Source organism: Cyanistes caeruleus, chromosome 12 (genome assembly GCF_971803275.1).
Source record: "Cyanistes caeruleus chromosome 12, bCyaCae1.hap1.1, whole genome shotgun sequence".
Classification (NCBI taxonomy): Eukaryota; Metazoa; Chordata; class Aves; order Passeriformes; family Paridae; genus Cyanistes; species Cyanistes caeruleus.
Genome location: NC_141712.1, coordinates 13,385,621 through 13,404,715, shown reverse-complemented (window position 1 = coordinate 13,404,715; position 19,095 = coordinate 13,385,621). Strand labels below are relative to the sequence as shown.

The 19,095-nt window shown below is 40.9% G+C and overlaps 3 protein-coding genes across 22 annotated transcripts in view; 2 read left to right on the top strand and 1 right to left on the bottom strand.

Annotated features, from left to right (window-relative positions):
* Positions 1 to 3,437, top strand: part of HSF4 (heat shock transcription factor 4) — a 40,803-nt gene extending 37,366 nt beyond the window's left edge. For all 14 annotated transcript variants that reach the window (XM_023934714.2, XM_086847313.1, XM_086847312.1 and 11 more), the window contains one exon: positions 784 to 3,437. In XM_023934714.2, the coding sequence (XP_023790482.2) occupies positions 784 to 1,034 (251 nt within the window). In that variant the 3' untranslated portion in view covers positions 1,035 to 3,437. The remainder of the gene's footprint in view (positions 1 to 783) is intronic.
* Positions 3,438 to 4,092: 655 nt separating this feature from the next.
* DNAAF1 (dynein axonemal assembly factor 1) lies at positions 4,093 to 16,388 on the bottom strand. 7 transcript variants are annotated; one of them, XM_086847289.1, is made up of 13 exons: positions 16,057 to 16,370; positions 15,353 to 15,451; positions 14,787 to 14,922; positions 13,863 to 13,954; positions 12,824 to 13,045; positions 11,941 to 12,107; positions 11,565 to 11,686; positions 10,856 to 11,040; positions 10,125 to 10,373; positions 9,407 to 9,516; positions 6,665 to 6,733; positions 5,210 to 5,561; positions 4,093 to 4,971 (listed from the first exon to the last, which is right to left on the bottom strand). In XM_086847289.1, the coding sequence occupies exons 4-13, from the start codon at positions 13,951 to 13,953 to the stop codon at positions 4,874 to 4,876; spliced, it is 1,665 nt and encodes a 554-aa protein (XP_086703415.1). In that variant the 5' UTR covers position 13,954; positions 14,787 to 14,922; positions 15,353 to 15,451; positions 16,057 to 16,370; the 3' UTR covers positions 4,093 to 4,873. The 7 variants fall into 7 exon arrangements, with proteins under 7 accessions (XP_086703415.1, XP_023790480.2, XP_086703417.1 ...); XM_023934712.2 differs by having other exon boundaries at positions 12,815 to 13,045; positions 16,057 to 16,358; XM_086847291.1 differs by having other exon boundaries at positions 5,210 to 5,558; positions 16,057 to 16,352.
* HSDL1 (hydroxysteroid dehydrogenase like 1) overlaps positions 16,382 to 19,095 on the top strand; it is a 5,455-nt gene continuing 2,741 nt past the window's right edge. Inside the window, exons 1-3 of the mRNA XM_086847334.1 lie at positions 16,382 to 16,449; positions 17,281 to 17,513; positions 18,137 to 18,582. Of these exons, the coding sequence (XP_086703460.1) occupies positions 17,294 to 17,513; positions 18,137 to 18,582 (666 nt within the window). The 5' untranslated portion in view covers positions 16,382 to 16,449; positions 17,281 to 17,293. The remainder of the gene's footprint in view (positions 16,450 to 17,280; positions 17,514 to 18,136; positions 18,583 to 19,095) is intronic.

The window sequence follows — 19,095 nt, the reverse complement described above, 5'->3', positions numbered from 1 at the left end:
TGGGTAGGGGTGGTAAGAGCTGTACAGTCCTGGGTTTCCTCTGGTTCCTGCTGCAGAGGAGGTGCCCCAGTAGCTGCTGGGAGCCAGAGGCACAGGTTGTGTGTCTCTTTCTCCAGACCTTTTAGCAGACCTCAAGGGAACAGTCCATCTGATCCACTTGCTGACTGATAAAGTGTGTCATTGACCTTAGATATGAATCCAAGAGTGTTGTTCTGATTTTGGAATCATGATGAGTGTTCATGTGTGTTCAGCTGTTCAGGGACAGACCTGAAAGAGAAGCTCTTGTTAGCCCCAGTTTGGTGCTGTAGCCACCTGAGCCTGCCCCAGCTGTGATTCATTGTGTGTCATTCAAGGACTTCCAGCCTCAGCCTCTTTCCTGAGCACCTCAAGGTTAAAAGCTCAGGTACACTGAAGAGAGTCCTGGAGCACCCCCTGTTTGCAAAAGCCTTTCTGGTCCTTCTGCAAAGAGGGATAATGATACATCTTGAATGAAGGAGAAGAGCAGCTGCTCTCATACTCTTCTCAGTGTCTCCAACATTCAGTCATCCCTTTTTCACTTGTGAGGCATCTCAGCTTTCAAGCAGAACCCACCTGCAGAGACTCCCCTTGATTTTAATGCGCTTTTGAATGAGTCCAAGTTCTATTTAGGTGCTTCCAAGCCATTTTGCTGGAGTGAGGCTCCTCAGTTGCTGCTGCAGTTGGGATTTGTGATTTTTCAGTTCTACTTATGTAAACCCAGGAAAACTACCTTCAGAAGCTGAATTTTCTGTTATCCATTCCCAGGGAAAGATGTCGTTCTTGAAAGTGCCCAGCAGTTCCTCCTCGACCGTCAGTCCATCTTTGGGAATGACCTCATCAGCTTGCCTGAAAATTCATCACTTTATGTTCCTTCTGAAAATACAGCTCCCTACATGTCCTCTGTGGGTGTCCAAGGGGATATCCCTCTAAACCTGAGTTCTTCAATGGACAACAGCCAGCGATTTAGCTTCCAAGAAACAACTCCCTCTCAACCATCCAAGCATCCGCAGGTTTGAATGTAAAGAAACAAAACTGACTCAGAAGCCCATAAGAGAGTTTATTTTTGTGCCCTTTTTTTTTTAAAATGAATAGATGGAAGTGTTCAGTAGCTGTTGCATTACCCTCCCTGCACCTGGATTTCAGTGTTTTCAAAAACAAAATACTACTTCTGGTGCTTGCTCCGAGGTGGAGTGAGAAGTTGCCAGGATTTTTTTTTCCTTGAAAATGCTTTAGAAATTTCAAATATTTTAATAAAATTTAAGTGAAAAGTAGCTTTAAAGTCCATCTGAGACTTCATAAAATAGTGACCCTGACTAGTGCTCGCAATGGCAAACTGTTGGATTTTATTGGGGCAGCACAGATTAGCTAAGATGCCTGACCCTTGTTGATGCTGGTTTTTCATTAGGAAAATATTTCTACATGCCAGTCCAATGCTATAAAATAATTTTTTAATCCATTTTCTGGGTTTGATGGGATGCACCTGTTCATCCTAGGGTGAATAGGAAAATGATCTCTTGCAGTGTGTAGAAGCTTGTTTTCTGAGTGACCCCACCAAGAATGTGCCTCTGGCTCTTAGGGGAGCTGGAGACCATCACTGCTCCAGGTCTGCAAAACATCCCATGCTGAGTTGAGAGCTTTTGTTGTTTGAGATTTGTTTTGCCCAAATTTATTTTCTCTTACATAAAGGTAGGACACTCTGTACTTAAAAAATATAAAAGGGATAGACTTTTCTGCACACACAATTTTCCATGTGCAGAGAGGGCTGAGGGAGTGCACTCTGGGTTTTGGTGCTGGCTAAGTATTTCATGTCTAGTCCATTGTTTTTTTTTTCCCTTGGCTTTGTCCAGTTCTATTTCCCCTGAAGAAATGCCTGTTAGTTTATTGATGTATAAAATCTGATTAAACAGTTTAATTTATTGGATCCCTTTATTAGAAAGACTCTCAGCTTCTCAGTGTAGGAGAGAGGCAGAATGGTTAGCCCACCATGTCCCACAAACTTTTCTTCTGCCCTTTGTGCATCTGAGACCAGCCTTAAAGGCTGAACTAACCTTCCCCACCCATGTGCTTTCTGACAACTGAGTTTCTCAACAAAGCAGAGCTTTGTTTTTTATGCTGTAGTTCTAATGAGAACATATTATTTATCTCAGTATCTTCTACCTGAGTTGCTTTTCCTTAGGAAGGTTACCCAAATGCAGTAGGACAGACCCAGGAAATTCAATTAACTCAGGCCTCCTAAGGGCTTAGACAGGGAGGTTTAAACTGTGCCAGTATTATTTGAAGAAATGCTCTGCCTGCCTTCATTGCTGTGACAATTCTTGGTTATGAACCATATTTCATTGTGGTCAAGCAGCATACACCCCAAGGTGTAGCTAATCAGTCAGATGAGTGCAGGCTGAAAACCTCCTCAGTAAGATGAGCATTTTTAAAACGGACCTTCCTGTCACAGCCCTTTCCTCCATCCATTTATCACTATGTGAACAAATGTTTTAGTTCAGAAACATTCACTTTTGAGCACATTTTTGCCCAGCTGATTCCTGCACTGGGAGCTCTGTCTCTGCCTTGGTTGTGTGGTCTGTGCAGAAGCGAGGCTGTGAGAGCTCCTGAATTAATCCCAGGCACTGTTTTTGTGCTTAGGACTAAGGGAAAACTCCAGCAGCCCCCACTGGCCTGGTATTTAGATGATGTGCTTGAGTGTATCCTGGACAAGGTTTTTCTTTTTGACAGATTTGTGCTTAGAAATTTCACCTAGCTCAGCCCATTTCCAGCCCATTTTACCCTTTCCAGCAATGGAAAGTCGTTGAGTTGCACTCTGTTTACTTCTTTTCTCATAGGTAATTGAGAACTGCCTGTGTCTCCTGACACTGACAGTGTATGTTCAAGATTTACACCCTTCTCTGAACTTCCACGCTCTAGGTTGCTGTCATGCTAACACTGAATGTATTGATGCAACAAAGTGTTTAAGCACATGCTTAACTTCAAGCTCCTGAGTAGTTTGCCTGTATTTTTATGGAGCCTGTCACATGCTTGAGGCTGGGCATACGCTTGTGTCTGACTGGATTGTCTGGTTGGGGTTGAGAAATGAACCCCCCTGGGGAACTGCCCGTGAGCACAGCCAGGTGCAGCTCGGCCCTGGCTCCGTCTCAGGCTGTGTCCTGCAGGGGAAGCTCCAGCCTGTGCTCGTGGGGTTTTCTTTAGGCTTTTTGCTCTACTATAAATGTGAGGTTGGAGCTTGATGATGAGACAGGAACCTCCAGGACGAGCACCTGGGAGCCATTCCTGGGAAGAAGCAAGCTTGTGTTCCTCGGCTTTTACACTGTTCATTTTACTTGATGTGCTGAGACTGCGTTTTTGCACTATGCTGTACATTTGTAAAGTTTTACAGAAGACACTAATTAAACATGTTTCCTTTTTCTCATTTAGTCCTGCTTTGGCATTTCTCTCACTCCTTTCATCTATCCCTTATTCCTTGTCTCCTTCCCAAGTCCTCAGTGAGTAGTGAAAATCGTTTCTAAGCAGTCAGATTCCCTTGTGAGGACCTGCTGGTGGGTTGTGGTCATCCACAGGGGCTGGGGAGATGTCCCATGGAAAATGTGGCAAAGTACATACAGTGTGGAAAGCTGCTGAATTCTTCAAACTAAAATGCCACTCAGGGCAGATATAGCTGGTAATATCAGGATCACAGTAAGAGTCTACAGGCACCAAAACACAGCATGGAAAAGGCAAAACCCAAAGTCCTCAAAATAGTCCTTATCCAGCTTTCTGTCAGAAAAGGAAGCAGTTACTTTTTTAGGATGGAGCTCGTACAGGTTGGTGGCAGCATTTGCAGCTTTCTGAAGAGCAGATTCCTGTGCCAGTGCTTTCAGATAACCCCGTGCTCCACAGGCCCTTGACTTACCCCGACCCTGTCCTGGAGGCCAAGGTTTTTTGCCAGCTTGTTTTAACCGCTGCAAGGTGGAAAATGGAAGAAATTTAAAGCAGTTGTGTTGTCCTCTCTGAGGGCTTTCAGTTGTTACTGTGTGGTCTGGTTCTCTTGCCACCAGATGGCACCTAAGCCCAGCTGATAGAAAGTACATCTTTTCAACAAGCCCAAAATAATATTTTATTTCTTTGAATTTGCACACCTACAAGAACTGTTCAATTCCATTTATTGCAAATTATTAGAGATGTATAGAAATACGAAAAAAGACATTCATCTAAACTTGGCTGTACTCTAAATCCAGATCCTGAGACACATCTCAATGAAAAACAATGAAAACAGCAGATATAAGTGTGTGTTTCATTACAGATGCCCTAAAAGGTAAAACCAGATTTTCTGTGCATGGATGCTATTTCTGCATCTTCTTAGGCATAAATAATCATAATGTCAAGGAATATTAGATCAGTAAAATTATCCTATCAAGAAGCAATTTCCATTTGCCATTGGAGTCCATCTGCTATGATGCACACTGGTATGGACTTAAAATATAAAACACCAAGTGAAAATATAGATGGTTACAAATAGAATTTTTATTTAGTCAAATGACAGACACACTGAATTATGCTTGAGACTAATTCATCTGTAATGAAACTGATATATAAACATGTAACTAAGGCATTTCTAGAAGGATGCAAAGGCACAAGTAACACAAGACTGGAATTTAAACTTGAAACAGCAGTTTTCAAAGTAGTGAACAGGCAGCTGCCCTGAGGAGCTGGAGCCAAGGGCAGTGAATTTTGATATCACAGTGTTATATCAGTTTTAACAAATGGTCCCATTGCTGGCCTCCAAATTTTTGCTATTCCCATATTTTGGGAATATTTCCATGCAGTCAGGCAAACACTGTGCTCAAGATTTGATCTGTTTTCTTCAAAGTGATTAATCCAATCCATTCTCACCATCCTTGTCACTCTGTGCTTTATGAGGACATCCTTCCCCCTCATCCAGGCCTTCTGCTTCTCCATCACTGCCATTCCCTGTTAAATGCACAAAGGCAAAGGGAAAATGAAAGTCACTTATGGTCTTTAATACTGGAAAAAGAAATAGAGCCAAATTTTTAAAAACCATTTAAATGAAACTCAGTAAGAAATCATCTGTAGAAAAAGAAAACATTTAAATTCCTAATTTATTAGGATTTCCACATAAATAAAAGGAAGAGGTGTGCCTGGGCCACCCCTGTTATCTCTGTGATTAATAATGTCACTGTAATCTTACCATCCTCTTCCCAAGAGTTTGGGTCATCTGGTTGATGACAGACTGGTGACAACAGCAGATGATCCTTGGGCTCAGTGATTACCTCTTGTATCAAGGGTTTCAAAGGGGCTGCCTCTTTATCTTTGATCTCCAGGTATCTTTCTGAATTATCAGGCTCTGTAAAGAAGCTTTTGATGAGGGGTCTTAAGTGCTCCTTTTCATGCTCTTTATGGTTCTGACATACATTTGAAAAAATTGCTGTTGGAATTTCTTCTGCTGAATTCTCAAGCATGCTTTTATTGTTTTCCTCTAATGCAGAATTGCTGTCATTTGTCACTTCAGAAATGATTTCAATCTTTGGGTGATAGTCCTGCTGTAAAGGTAGACATGTAATTGAAAAATCATTCTTAGATATAAAAGCCAAAGGATAAGTAAATATCTCTTGGATCCATGTAACACTTGGCAGCTTTAATGCGCTGTTCTCATAAAATATGTGGAATGTATGCTTCACTCATAGCTCTGCTGCTTTGTGAATTAATTTAAGGTTAGCAATTTCTCAGGCATCACCAATGAACTGACCATAAACTAATTAACAGTTCATAAAAAGAGCAGTGTGTGGGCACTGTTCCAATATTTTACTCCAAACAGAGGAACCTGATCAATATCTTCATCTGTCTTCAGCTGAGAACTGAGCCTTTGGAGCAGGACAGCTGCTAACACATCCTGCTCCCCTAATCCTCTTTCTTTGCCTTCTTTTAATTGGAGGCTTTGTTGGCCAAGACATTTTGCAACCCTGTTATGAGTCTGTGATCAAAAGGACAAATCAATTCCATGCCTTATGCTGGCTGTAGGAACAGTTGGCATTATCTTGGAAAGACTTGTAAGAGCATGTACTGTACCAGCCTCTGTCTCCAGCAAGGCCAATATGATTCTGTGATCAGCATGAAAATCAAAACTGTGCTTTTAAACTTAGTTGTCTTCTTTTTTTCTCTTCTATTTCTTGTTATAGCCTTGTGTCTAAAAGATTAGTTTGAGCAAAGCAAAACTCTAAGATAGACAAGGACTGGCCTGCACTAGAGAGGAGAAGTTTCAATTTCTCTGTGATTTCAGTTGAAAAGTCAGATTTTATTCAGCAGCAGGCAATTTGCACCATATTAAAACTGGTGCAGTATATTTGAAGACTAATCTTCAGTATAACATTACATACTATTAAGAAATTAAACTTATGTAACTGTTGTATTACTGATCATAAGTTTTTATTCTATTTTTGCTACACAAAAATATAAAAAAGTTAGATTTAAACAAAGGAAGATTTACATGTAGATATGAAGGGCTGAAACCATCCATTTTAGTTTGTAAATGCAAGTGATTGCATCTCCCAAACTAGCATTTCACAACTTAGATTATCCTCATTTTGCATAACCTTTGCAAATGTGTTTAGGGAAGTTTCATTATTGGAATTAATGAAAATGTTACCTTCTGAACAAAGATTTCCTCTTCTGGGGAAAACTCACTTACAACTACATCTTCTAAATCAGGCAGATCCTGAAAACAATCACAGATCAATAATCAGTGGGAAGAGCTACTATAACCCATGAAAAATGACATCTCTGGCTCATTAGACAAATTCTTCAAAGCAGTGCTCATCAGGGTGTGAGGCCACAGCCAGCAGGACCCCACTGCCATCCTCTCACAGGCACAGTTTGCTGTTAAGCACATGTGGGAAAGGGAAAATTCATCTGTCTCCAGAAATAGCCCTAATGTCACACTGAATGCTGTTTTCTACTATGCTGTGTGATTATGAAGGCAAACAGGATTTTAAAAGCAAACATGGTTTATTCTCTTAGCTGTCTCCTGTCTATTCAATAGACTTAATCCCAACAGCAACCCATCCGTATGGGTGAGTGCCAAATCCAGACGCGCAGGCTTCCTGAAACTGCATATCAGGTAAACTCTGTTAACCTAAACACACCTAATAAACCAATGTTTTACTGTGAATGCCTCATAATTAAGACACAGAACTGCAAACTTGCTGAGAACTGTTTTTCCCCAGAAAGGTCAAATAATTTCAGCTTTTCACTAGAAAATATGAGACAACTATCATTTGCTGACATGAAAGGAAACAGACAAGGTGGGAATGCAAAATCACAGGTAGAAACTAATACCTTTTGCGACTTTTTTTTACTGTAGGTCAATACTAGAATAAGCACCTCCTTTTGTTTATAGATATTTTTACCACTTAATGACTTTGCAGCAGACTGCTTGGTGTGGTAGCATCGGGAACATCTGTACTGTCTTGTATGGTGAAGATTATTACACAATTAAAAACAAGAGTGGAAATGTCTCCTTCCTGATATGGTTGCAGCTATTGCAGCATTGTCCTGAAGTCACAGAGTTTTATAAAAATTGCATCAAAAATGTACAAATTAAGATCTGAGACTGATACGGAGTTTGATGTCAATAGGGAGATGACAGCTGTTAGTCTCGTTTCAGTCATCAGGGTGCATTTGCAGATCAACTACAAGTTAACCCACTTGAGGTACATGGGAATGTTGTTCCCACGCTGCCAAGGCATGTGCAACAACAGGAGCTTGTTTCTGCTTGACACAGGGATGTCATAACCACTCATTGCAAATCCTCCTCCACTCTTCTCCCTTATATTCCTTCGGAGACCATCCAGAGACTCAGGATATGAATAAAGACAACGGTACTGCTCCAGATCCTCTCACTATCAGCATCTTCCCAGCCATTCCCTGCTATGTCAGCACTAAGATTTTTTGGGATATCTGCAATAGGGTAAGTACTGGAGGCTGCTGGGAGAGGCTCTTTCTATTACTAAATGTTGCTAGAGAACAAGTAGCATAGACCAACTGAAATGTTCATTAGTGTGTGATATGGGTTTGGTTTTCCTTCTGTAGAATTAAAATAGTCCCACTTTTTAAGCCTCTAAAAGCCCACAGATGTGTGCTTAAGAGTTATTTTTATACTGTCTTGAAGTTTGTGCACAGGATCTTCCTATGGTGCCATAGAGCATCAAGGGGAAAACAAACACTGAATCAAGGAGATCTTCACATTGTGGGCACCTACAGTGTCACTACATATTTACTTTAACTTTACTACAACCTTTACTTCAGACACTGAAAGATCTACTTTAAAGAATAATATTGTGCACACTTTAATTGCTGCTCATTTTCTCCACTACCTTTTTTGAACTTATGACTAAAAACAGCTCAACAGGAGGAAGCAGCAGAAAAGCCTCTACCAAAGCAGTGGGCTGAGCCCTTCAATAACAACACAGAATTTTCCCCTTGGAAATTAAGAGCATGGCAAAGATATGAGGCTTTTCTGCCAGTAGTTAACAATGGCAGTACAGGGTGTCACAGGATGTTTTAAGTGCTCAGGGAAATCATAAGCTCAGAACTTTTTATTGTTGATTATATCAAAGTCTGATACTGTCATTTTATCAGCAGTGTCCTAATTAGGACATATTGAACAATTCTCCTTTGAAGTGAGGTTGTATTTTTCAGTGGTATCTATATATTTAACCTCATGGTTCAATGTGGTAAACATGTTTAAATGTTGCATCAGATAGACATTTTAGATAATAGAAGACCATACTACAAATGTCAATCACTTATTATATATCTGAATAGTGTACATTCTGCTCTTCTTGGAAACAGGCATCAGAGTTTTATTCTGAAAATGAATTTATAGTATCTAACACTGCTGGGTAACATTTAGAATGATGGGGCTATCATTGTCAGCTATTTCTTCCCATGGTTTTTCTGCAATAGTTCACATTTTCAACTGTGTATTTCATCTGAGTTTTGATTAAGAGGACAAATGTGTCTACCAGATTCTTTTCACTGTAACTTCTGTTTTTAAATGAGAGCCCTCATTAGCTTCTCCAGAGAAATTGCAAAGATAGAAGGTCAGCTTCAGGTGATTTACAGGACAAAAGGATTTATAGGATAAAAAATTTAAGGACAAAATAAACATTGGAAGCATTATTCATAAATGCTCCACTGGAGAAAACACCCCTGCAACTTTACTTTTTTGGTTTTGTTTTTGTTTTCTTTTTTTTTATTTCTTTTTATTTTTCCTAACTTTAAAAAACTTGTCCATAATATTGCCCATATTATCCAGAATGTTACAGAATTAACTTGGACAAGACAATACACACATGTGAACTTCTCAAAGTCTGAATCCAATACATACATCAAGAGAAAGTGTCTCCAGTGTCTCCAGTTTGAGCTGTTCAATTTCAGCATATTCCTCCCTCTCAGGAAGCACAGCCTGGTCAGTGGCTGTCTCCTGTCCTGGTTGATCTACAGAATAATCAATAGTCAGTTGCAGAGAACTAACTGAATAAAAAATGTCTACATTGCAACAGCAAGCACTGCACAACCAGACTGCTGAGGACTATCACTGCAGAATTCACAGCTCAATCCAATGCTTTGTTTTTTTTCTATTATATTCTGGGTCTCTCTTCTATTGTATAAATTAATATTTGCATTTTGCAATAATGTGTTCCACAAATCTATAAAAGCATTTCTCTATGTCTGAAGGTACAAAACCATCTTTAGAGTGATGATCAGCTTCTGTTGGCAGACAGACTGCCTAGTTTATGTGGGCACAAGGGAAGTCTTTAAACTCTCCTGGCCTTTCACTAAACCTGGCATGTTTGAGAAGTGGAGTTCCACCTTTAAGTTGCAGAAGTTGCAGGTTAAGCCTTCAGAAATTTACTATTTGTTGTATTTAAAGAATATTTTACCCAGTATTGCTTGATTTCACCAAGTCACTGTGGAAATCTAATGGAATGTTTTTATGTATGAATTGGCTTGAGCCACAGCAGAGACAGTGCTCCACTAAGACAGAGGTTGGCTCATCATCTCTGCATGCTCAGTTTGGTTTGGCTCTTCACTGTGCACATTACCGTCTGTCTCCTTGTTAAAATTTGCACATTTGTTGGAGTCTGCTTCCTGTGCATCCTCTTGAACTTCATCAAGCGTATTTCCAGATGTGAAATCTCTGTTATCTCCTCTATGTGTTATCACTTCATCACAAACATCAAAACTTTCATTTTTAATTTTTTCAGCCTTTTCTTGAGCTTCTTCTTCTAATCTGTTTGAAGTTTCTGATGTACTAGAATTTCCACCACCATTTTTTGAATTTGCAGGTGCTCCTACAGAAGAAATAATTTCATTAAAATTGCTGAGCTAATCTACCAATGCTCATTTTAAATATTCAAACACTACTACAGTGGGCTAGAATGTGCATCAAAAGCTCCTACTTTGAGCAGCTATTCATGGATCAGTAGTCCACCCAAGACTGAAGCAATCTGGTTTCCCACCTCAACTCCCCAGAAAACAGAAGTTCCCCAGGAAGAAAAAAAAAGTCACCTAGAGAAAATGCTTAAATAATAAATGTCTGGTATGTCCAATACTTTGAAAAGGCTCCCAAGTCACAAGACTATATATTTAAATACATCCTTGAAGATTTTGATGGATCAACAACAAATGCTGGTTTCCCTCTCCTTTGTGCAATCCACTTGCCTGAAGAAAAATATTTACTTGTTAGTCAGTACAAAGATGTATCAGATAAAGACTCCTCTGCACATTCAGACTGAAGAGGTCACAGACATCTTTCAAATCAGTAAGCACAAACCTTCTTGGGTATCTGTTGCAACTCCTTCCATGCACTTTTGTATCTTCTTTTCCTTTGCTCTTTGCCTAATTGCTGCTAACGCATCAGTGCTATCTTGGATTTTTTTTCTCTCTCTGGTTTCCCATTTTTCCCTTTCTGCTTTCTCAGCTTCAAGCCCTCCAACAGCCCAGGCTTCTGCACAGGCTCTAATGAAAACACAAAAGCTCACTGTAACACAGCTATAAAAGCCTGCCTTTGCAATGAGAGAGGAATTTAAAATAGTTTGAAACAGCACAAAATAGTTGCAAGAGAAAAGAGCAGAAAGCTGTGACAATCCCTTATGCATCAGGGATGTACATTTATCTCACAAAAGACACAGAGACATCCAAATGCTGATTGGTGATTACACCACCAGAGATTGGTCTCATCTTGGGTCAGCTGTTCCAGACAACCACTCAGTTTCTGTTGAAATCAGGATTTGCCTCTGGTCTACAGACCTGGCATGAGACAATTCCATTCAAGAATTATTTTCTGAAAAAATACACTGCTTTTTTCTAGGTATGTGAGATGTAGAACTCTGTAGTACAATACTCTTCTGCTCAAAGTCATCCACCTTCAATAAATTATACTGGTCAATCTTCCTTCCATGACAGTATTGACAGAAAATGGATGAATGATTGTTAGCACTTGATTCTTATTGCTGAGTAAAGAAGATGGCTGTATTTCTTACCTATCCTTTGGGAAAACTGGTCTGTCATCTAGATATGTCAGCTGTTTTAGTCGAACAGTGAGTGTTTTTCTATAATTAGCAATTTTCTTTATCACCTCATTTCCCATCAAATTCAGCACATGCTAGAGAAACAAGGGAAACAATTTTTAAGCTTGAGTAGCAAAAACCTCAGTCTGGATCTGCACTTCCCCCTGTTGTTTCAAAAGCAAGAAATGAATAAAACATCCAAGGTGTTACAGGTGATCTACCAGAAACAAACTGATGTTTGATAATGTTTCTTTTAGACTGATTCCTACTGTGCACTGAACTACCCAACAAAGATACTTGATGTGGTTCACCCACACACAACACAAACCATCAGCTCTTCTTGGCTTACCAGATTGGGCATGGACTCCAGAATAACTACAATACTCGGATCACTTAGATTGTTGTGGGAAAGATCAAGAACAGAAATACTTGGGCATTCCTGCAAGTGCTGGATGTCTTCCACTGTCCGTAACTTATTGTGAGCGATCTGCAGAGTCTGCAGGACTTTCAGACAAGCTGCAGACAAGAACAGTACAATGAAAGGAGAGTTGTCACTTCACAGAGGGCTTTCTGAGCAAGTAAAAAGAATGCATTGTCAAACTAATAGTTTATACTGGATTTGGAGCTTTATTCTAAATTTGCTATTCTGCTCAATATACACTTTTTGGCTAGGCTTCCAGAGCTGCTTTCTTCACCCCAGGGAAAAATAGCTGCTTGGTATTCGGATGGTGGTTGTTTTAAATTCACATTTCAATCTAATCAGTTACACAAAAGCAAGAGCTTGTGTTTCAAAATTCTCCAATGTATGGAAGTAGTAATGTACAGAACTAGTGTTTTTATTTTCTGCTGAAGACAGAATCCATCTTTTAGCAGATATAAAAGATTTGGTAATTGTGTCTGCAACTGCCAAAGCACATGTTAACTGTAAAGTAAATGGTGAAAACTGAATTGTCAGCCTGTCTGCAACACAGATAATTATTGAGATGGCAGTCAGGAAAAACTATTTAATTATCCTAGGTATCCATGTTAAAGTAGTTTCTATGTATTTTCTGTTTCTCAACATAGGTTTTAGTCCTTCACAAAAGCCCCGTGGGCTTTGGTATGGATATTGTGCAAAATTCTAACACAAATAAAAAAATCCTTTGAAACTAGTGCCTCTAACAAAGCTCAGTCAGAACTTAGGAAATACAGGCTTGCCAGAGGCTAAAACCTGTTGCACTAACAGTTCTTACAGAGATTCTCAATGGTCCTAATGTAGTTGTTACTGATATTGAGGGAATCCAGCTTTTGTAAGGGTTCAAGGTTTTCTATTTTCTCAATTAAATTGAGTTGCAAATAGAGGCAACGCAACTCTGTCTGAGCCTCCAAATTCTCAATTTTTCTTAAGCCATTGCATTGCAGCCACAAACACTTCAGTCCAGTATATTCTTCAAGATTCTCCAGTCGGTCAAATCCTGCAGAGAAAAAAATGAAAATTTTAAAATGAAATGGCATTGGCTGAAAATGGCTCTTTAGATGAGAAAATTCCATTACACCAGAGCTGCTGAAACACCTGAGAGAGCACTGGTACTGAAATTACTGCAATATTTCCACTGAACTCATGGTACTGTTTCCCATAAAAACCAGGTTAATGCCTGTTCTGGTCTGTATCACAGCAGCCCTTTGGATGCTAAATAATACATAGCAAAACCAAAGCCAAATATAGAAGGTAGCATATCCTATTTACTTGGAAGAAATCCTAGGCTAACTTGGACCAAGTAACTGCATCATGCAGAAATCTGCTCAGAGATCACTAGAGGATGAGCAGTGTTCATTCTAACAATTTTTTTTTCTTTCAGTAGTGTTTGAAAACATGCAGCAAGTCTTTACTGTTTATTTTCATCTTGACCATGGCAAGTAAAAAAAGTTCCAAAAGCTGGAAAAAGCTCCTTATACAAACAATTTAAGGAAAAATATGTATGTTTTCCTCTGATTGCAACCCAGGACAGTATTTTAAGAAATTTCTCAGAGGCTCCTGTTTCAGTAAAAGAAAGCAAAAATATGTCACTTGATCCCTATTGATCCTTTGGAAGGCTCCACAAAGAGAGATGTACAGTTTACTTTTCTACCTACATATTCACTCATTTTACTTCCCAAATCCAGAATTACATAAAATTGTGTTTCTAATTTAGAAGAATGACTAGATACCTTAGTTCAGTGAGCCATGAAGTAGATTCTCTGCTAAAATGCTACTTAGAATGATCAAGCTAGGCAATCATGTCCACATCTTACCTTTATAATGCAGGTACAGTGTATCATTTAAGTATGGGGTCCAGTATAATTTCTGCTGTTTACAGATGTCTAGCAGAATCTTTTTTGTCATTCTGAAATAGTACAGGAAGCAGAAGCAAAATAAAAAATATATTTCAGTGCACATTCTGAGATCTTTGGTTTCCTTACAGATTCCATTGCAACGCAATTAATGATTCTTTCATGCAAGAGAAATAGCTACAGCTTTCAAAATTATATTCCAAATTAAAAAAAAAAAAAAAAGCTGTGTTTTTAAGTGTGGCTTTTAATTTCTACCTTTGAAGTGAGTTACCAGGCCCTCCTGCTAAAAACCAGAGGGTTCATAGGAAAACAGGCAGGGAAGTAGAGAGTCCATCTTCTTGGAAAAGGGCGGCATGATTTTATATTAGCTTCTGGTTCTAGTGCTAGCTTCCTCTCCAATTCTTTCCCCCATTCTTCATTGCTTTGGTACAGGACTTTTGGTGGCAGAGCCAAAATGCAACTTTTTTTTCAGAGTAGAAAAATCAATAGTAATCAACCCAACATTTTCTTGAAATGCTGACTCCAAAATAGCACTCATGAAAGTTTTGATATACAGCTGGTTGGCTGGGAATGCCACTAGGAATTATCAGAATGCTTTGTCTGAACTGATGCAGAGGAATGATTAACTCTACTGGCACGTGACTTCCATGGGAGTTTGCACAATTTTCTCCAGACCCATTAAATGACTTCATCATGTGGTCAGAGTGTAGTTTGCTACTGTGGCCATAAAACCCAAACATCTGTACAGATGCTGGAAATATCACCAATACCTGATTTATCCATTATTCTCAAGTTTATCTTCAAAACTGTTCTTCAGAACTGAGATGAACACACAGAATAGCAAAACTCCTGATGATGCCAACACATCCACAAACAATGTATTACCTTACAGAACCTCTCTTTTCCTCTGTCCTTTGACTGGATGAGCTGGTTCCAGACTTCTGGTCAATACCTGCTTTTTGTTCATTCTGTTGATCTGCTCTGGATGTAGAGTTGACTTCTTCCTCTTGAGTTTTAACAGCTTTATTAAATAAGAAAATGAGTTGCAATTTAACAGAAAGGGTGGGGAAAATGTGTCATGTTTCAAATTACTTTAGAGAAATATTGAAGAGCACTTGAATATGAATTTCAAGAGAGTGTTTTAACCAAGATTTCTACTGACATTGTTAATGAAACTTTTTTACACAGCATCATACAATAAACAGTAGCAATTAAATTACTGAAATCTGCATATTTTATTTTATTTTTTTTACATCTGGAAGTCAGATAGTACCCATTAATCTTATAATGTACAGTGGTAGTAAAGTACTGACACCAATGTTCTTATGGTGTTAGACATTTAATATATATTACATTTAATTAACACCAATTTGAGTTTACTGTAAAGAGACTACAGCAATGGTGTATCAGTCATCCCAAGCACTGTTAGTTTAGCTCTTCTACGAATTTACCTTTTTGTGATCCTTGGAAGGTGTCTTTACATTGCCTTTAATTAATTGCAATTTCAGTATTTGTCTCTTCAAATACTTGCTCTGAACCTTCTACTTGCACTTGTAGTTCATACATTTAAAGAGAAAGTGCAAACAAAATGATTGTACCAGCTTACTTAAATATGACTATAATTAAAACATAATAATCGGATGTATTTAGTAACACAAGAGGCAGTGGGCTGAAAGTGATGCACAGAATTTCCACCTGAACATAAGGAAGAACTTCTTTACAGTGTGGGTGACATGCACTGGAACTGTTTGCCCAGAAAGGGTGAGGAGTGTCCGTCACAGGAGATATTCCAGACCCACTGCACACAAGCCTGTGCCCTGTGCTCTGGGATGGCCCTGCTTGAGCAGGGAGGTCGGACAATGACACCCTGTGGTCTCTTCAAACCTCACCCATCCTGTCACTCTGTGATTTAGAGGTCAGGCTAGCTGTGTGACTACAACACCAGAATAAATACTTCTCCGGCAGCAGGAAAGTAAAGAAATGTCAGGAAAGCGAACAAGATCACAGGAAGATAGCAACTGAGTATGCCTCAGTTATGTCAGGATTTCCAGTGACTATCCTGGCAGAAAGCACACACTCCTATTTGCATCCAGATGAGTATGAAAAGCCGTGATGTGCAGGCTTTGTGTGCTGGCGAGCGAGCCGAGGGGCTCACCTGTGCTCACAGCGCTGCCCTCACGCTCCGTGTGGGCACCTCCGCTCCCGGTGTCGCCCGGCGGCGCCTCTGACACCTCAGGCGCCGGGACCTCTCCTCTGCAGCCGCTGCCCGGGTCTCCAGCGGGCGCCGCCTGCATTCTAACACCCCCCGAGCCGGTATGGGATTTACGCTCTGCCTTTTTCAGACAAAATGTCCACAGGTTTTAGTCGGCGGCGGGCGAGAGACGGGGCACAGCCCGAGCCCCGGCTGCCGCCTCAGCCGTGGCCATGGCGACGCCGCGCGCATCCCCACAAGGCCCCGCGGCCGCTCCCGGCGGCCCCGCGCGGCGCAGGAGGCGGCGGGCGCGGGCGGCGCGGCGGGCGCAGCGCCCGGCCCGGCCAGGCCAGGCTGGTGAGGCATCGGCGGGGCAGGGCCGCGGCGGGGGTGGGGTACGTCCGGGGCAGCCCGGGACAGGGAGGGCCCCGAGCCGGGTCCTTGAGGGCCGGGGTTGGGCGAGGGGCCGAGACCCCGGGCCCGGTGGCCGGCGGAGGGAGCGCTCCCGGAGCCCGCTGTCCCGCCCCGGCCGAGGGGCGGGCGGGGCGCAGCGGTGCCGGGCGGCGCGTCGGGTCCTGCCTAAGAGAGAACGGATTTGTGCATGTTAAAACGTGTATTAAGTAGTAAAAGCTGTGAGGCACAGCAAGCGCGATGTGCTTGATTTGCTGCGCTGTGCCATGGGTCAAGGACAGCGTAGATGCGATGCTTTTGACAGCGCTGGGGACTGGCGTTCTGTCTCTGAGACTGCTTTGTCTCTCGTCTTGCTTTTCGTCCTTGAAAGAGCCCATTGGTTCTTTGTGTCTCAGCTCTCTCGTGCTGGTTATCCTTGCCTCTCTTGTAGGTAGTTTCTCGTCTTCCAAAATGGGTTTTCACCTGTTCAGCATCTGCTTGAATTGTTTTATTTACAGCATCATTGATTATAGTTGTTGCAGTATAACTGATTAATAGTTCAACCCTAGGAAAAGGGATAAACAGTACCTAAATCAGTGAGGATGATGGTAGGTGACACCCAAATTGTAGCAGACTTACTTGTGGTTTTTCTGCTTCTAAACAGTTCTCAAACTGTAAAATGCTGAATCTCAAAGGTTATCCATACGGTCTGAAAAGTTTACGTGGCCCAAGAGGCAATTGTAATTGCATGTGTCGTTTTCTAAATTTGTTTAATTTTTATTTTTTTGTTTGTTTCAGGCTTGTGGTCACCATGGCTGCAGTGGATCGATTCTCTCTCTTGTACAGAGAAATCAGTCGCACCTGCAGTTTCTATATAGAAGCCCTGGCTATTGTTGGAGCTTGGTACACAGTCAGAAAGTGTGTGTCTCTGGCGTTGGACACTTACAGTGCACTCAGGCTGCACGTTATTCCAAGGCTGAGTGGGAAGGTTGATCTCGTCAGGAAGTACGGGAAATGGGCTGTGGTCACAGGTAAGAGATGAAGGGGTAAATTTGTTTCTGTTTATGTAACATACTGTGCCAGTACTGTGAAACTTGGTGGCTGGTGGCGCTGCGTGAGCTTTATGTTACAGGCTTGGGCCTGTATTAGCTCTGGTTGCATGTTAATCTGCCTGAGCAGTGGCTGTTGTTCATGGCCTTTATAAGTTAATTCCTCAGGAGATGGGCAAGCTAAGTGAATTGACTGACTGCTGAGAAGGAATCACAGTAATTGTTGCCCAAATTTGCAAGATACATCTTGATTACCTGCAAGTGTAGATGAAGATGTAGAAAACATCCGTTTTTTGCTATGAGGTGTTCATATGTGCCCTAGTTCTTCAGCAAGGTTTGAATCCTGCATCTGACATTCCTGCCTTTTGTTAAGGTTCTCCTTTGAACTCTCTCTTGTTGTCATAGAAAACATAAAACTTTCATGAGGGAATTGCAGAAGGTGGTTGACAGTGTTGTCTTTACTGTTATGTCTTTGAATTCAATATATTTAGTGCCACATGATCACAGAAAAAAGAATAAAGGTATAATTGAAAGAACTGTCAAAGTAGAAGGCTGGTGTTGCTCTGTTTTTCACTTGTGTGTTCTATTGCTGTTTTCTCTTGCAGGTAGCACAGATGGTATTGGGAAGGCTTATGCTGAAGAACTGGCAAAGCATGGTGTCAACATCATCTTAGTCAGCCGAAGCAAAGAGAAGCTGGAGGCTGTATCTAGGAGCATATCTGAAACCTATAAAGTGGAAACAGATTTCATAGTAGCTGATTTCAGCAAGGGGCGTGAGCTTTACCCAGCCATTAAGGAGGCTCTGAAAGACAGAGAAATTGGGATTTTAGTGAATAATGTAGGAATATTTTACAGCCACACAGACTATTTTACTAATCTCTCTGAGGATATGCTATGGGACTTGATCCATGTTAATATTGCTTCTGCTACCATGATGACACATATCGTGCTGCCTGGCATGGTAAAGAAGAAGAAAGGGGCAATTGTCAACCTTTCTTCAGCAGTCTGTTGTCAGCCAACACCGATGCTGACAGTCTATGGAGCCTCTAAAGTAAGTTGTGATGTTAAATGGCATGCACTGGCAAGTACATTATAGTTTGGTTATTATGAGGGTTTTTTTGAACACATTCAGCAAGCATGTCAAAATACTTGAATGTTTTCTAGGGATTTGTTTAAATATTGGAGGTGAATGATACATGTATTACGCAGTAAATTCTTAATCCTCACCAGTGCTGGGCTTTGAACTAAAGTCAGTGCTCTTGCATTTTGTGTGAACTATGGCATAACAGTCATTCTAGGAGAAGTATTGCATTTCTCAGATGCACAAAGCAGAGAGGCAATTCTGTGGGCCCCTTTGAAAGGGTCAATAATTTAATCTCTCTCTTCTTCAGCTGAACTGTGCATGTACCTCAAGCCCCTTGCATGCCAGTATTTGTTAGCAAAAAGGGCTGTACTCATGCTCAAGCCACCACTGTGACACAGAGTGTGGCCAAACCAAGCTGCTGCTTCATGTAATACCTAAGAGCGTTGTGGCATATTTGAGGACAAGTGAAAAGAACTCTCC

Bases quoted from the DNA above. Each gene is read 5' to 3' on its own strand.
- DNAAF1 (XM_023934708.2), bottom strand. From the start codon at position 16,195: ATGCAGGCGGCGCCCGCTGGAGACCCGGGCAGCGGCTGCAGAGGAGAG. The intron at 11,687-11,940 runs GTAAGCCAAGAA...TTGTTTCTCTAG, and splicing joins TGGAGTCCATGCCCAATCTG to CATGTGCTGAATTTGATGGG. The intron at 5,562-6,664 runs GTAACATTTTCA...CTACCTTTACAG, and splicing joins AGGAAATCTTTGTTCAGAAG to CAGGACTATCACCCAAAGAT.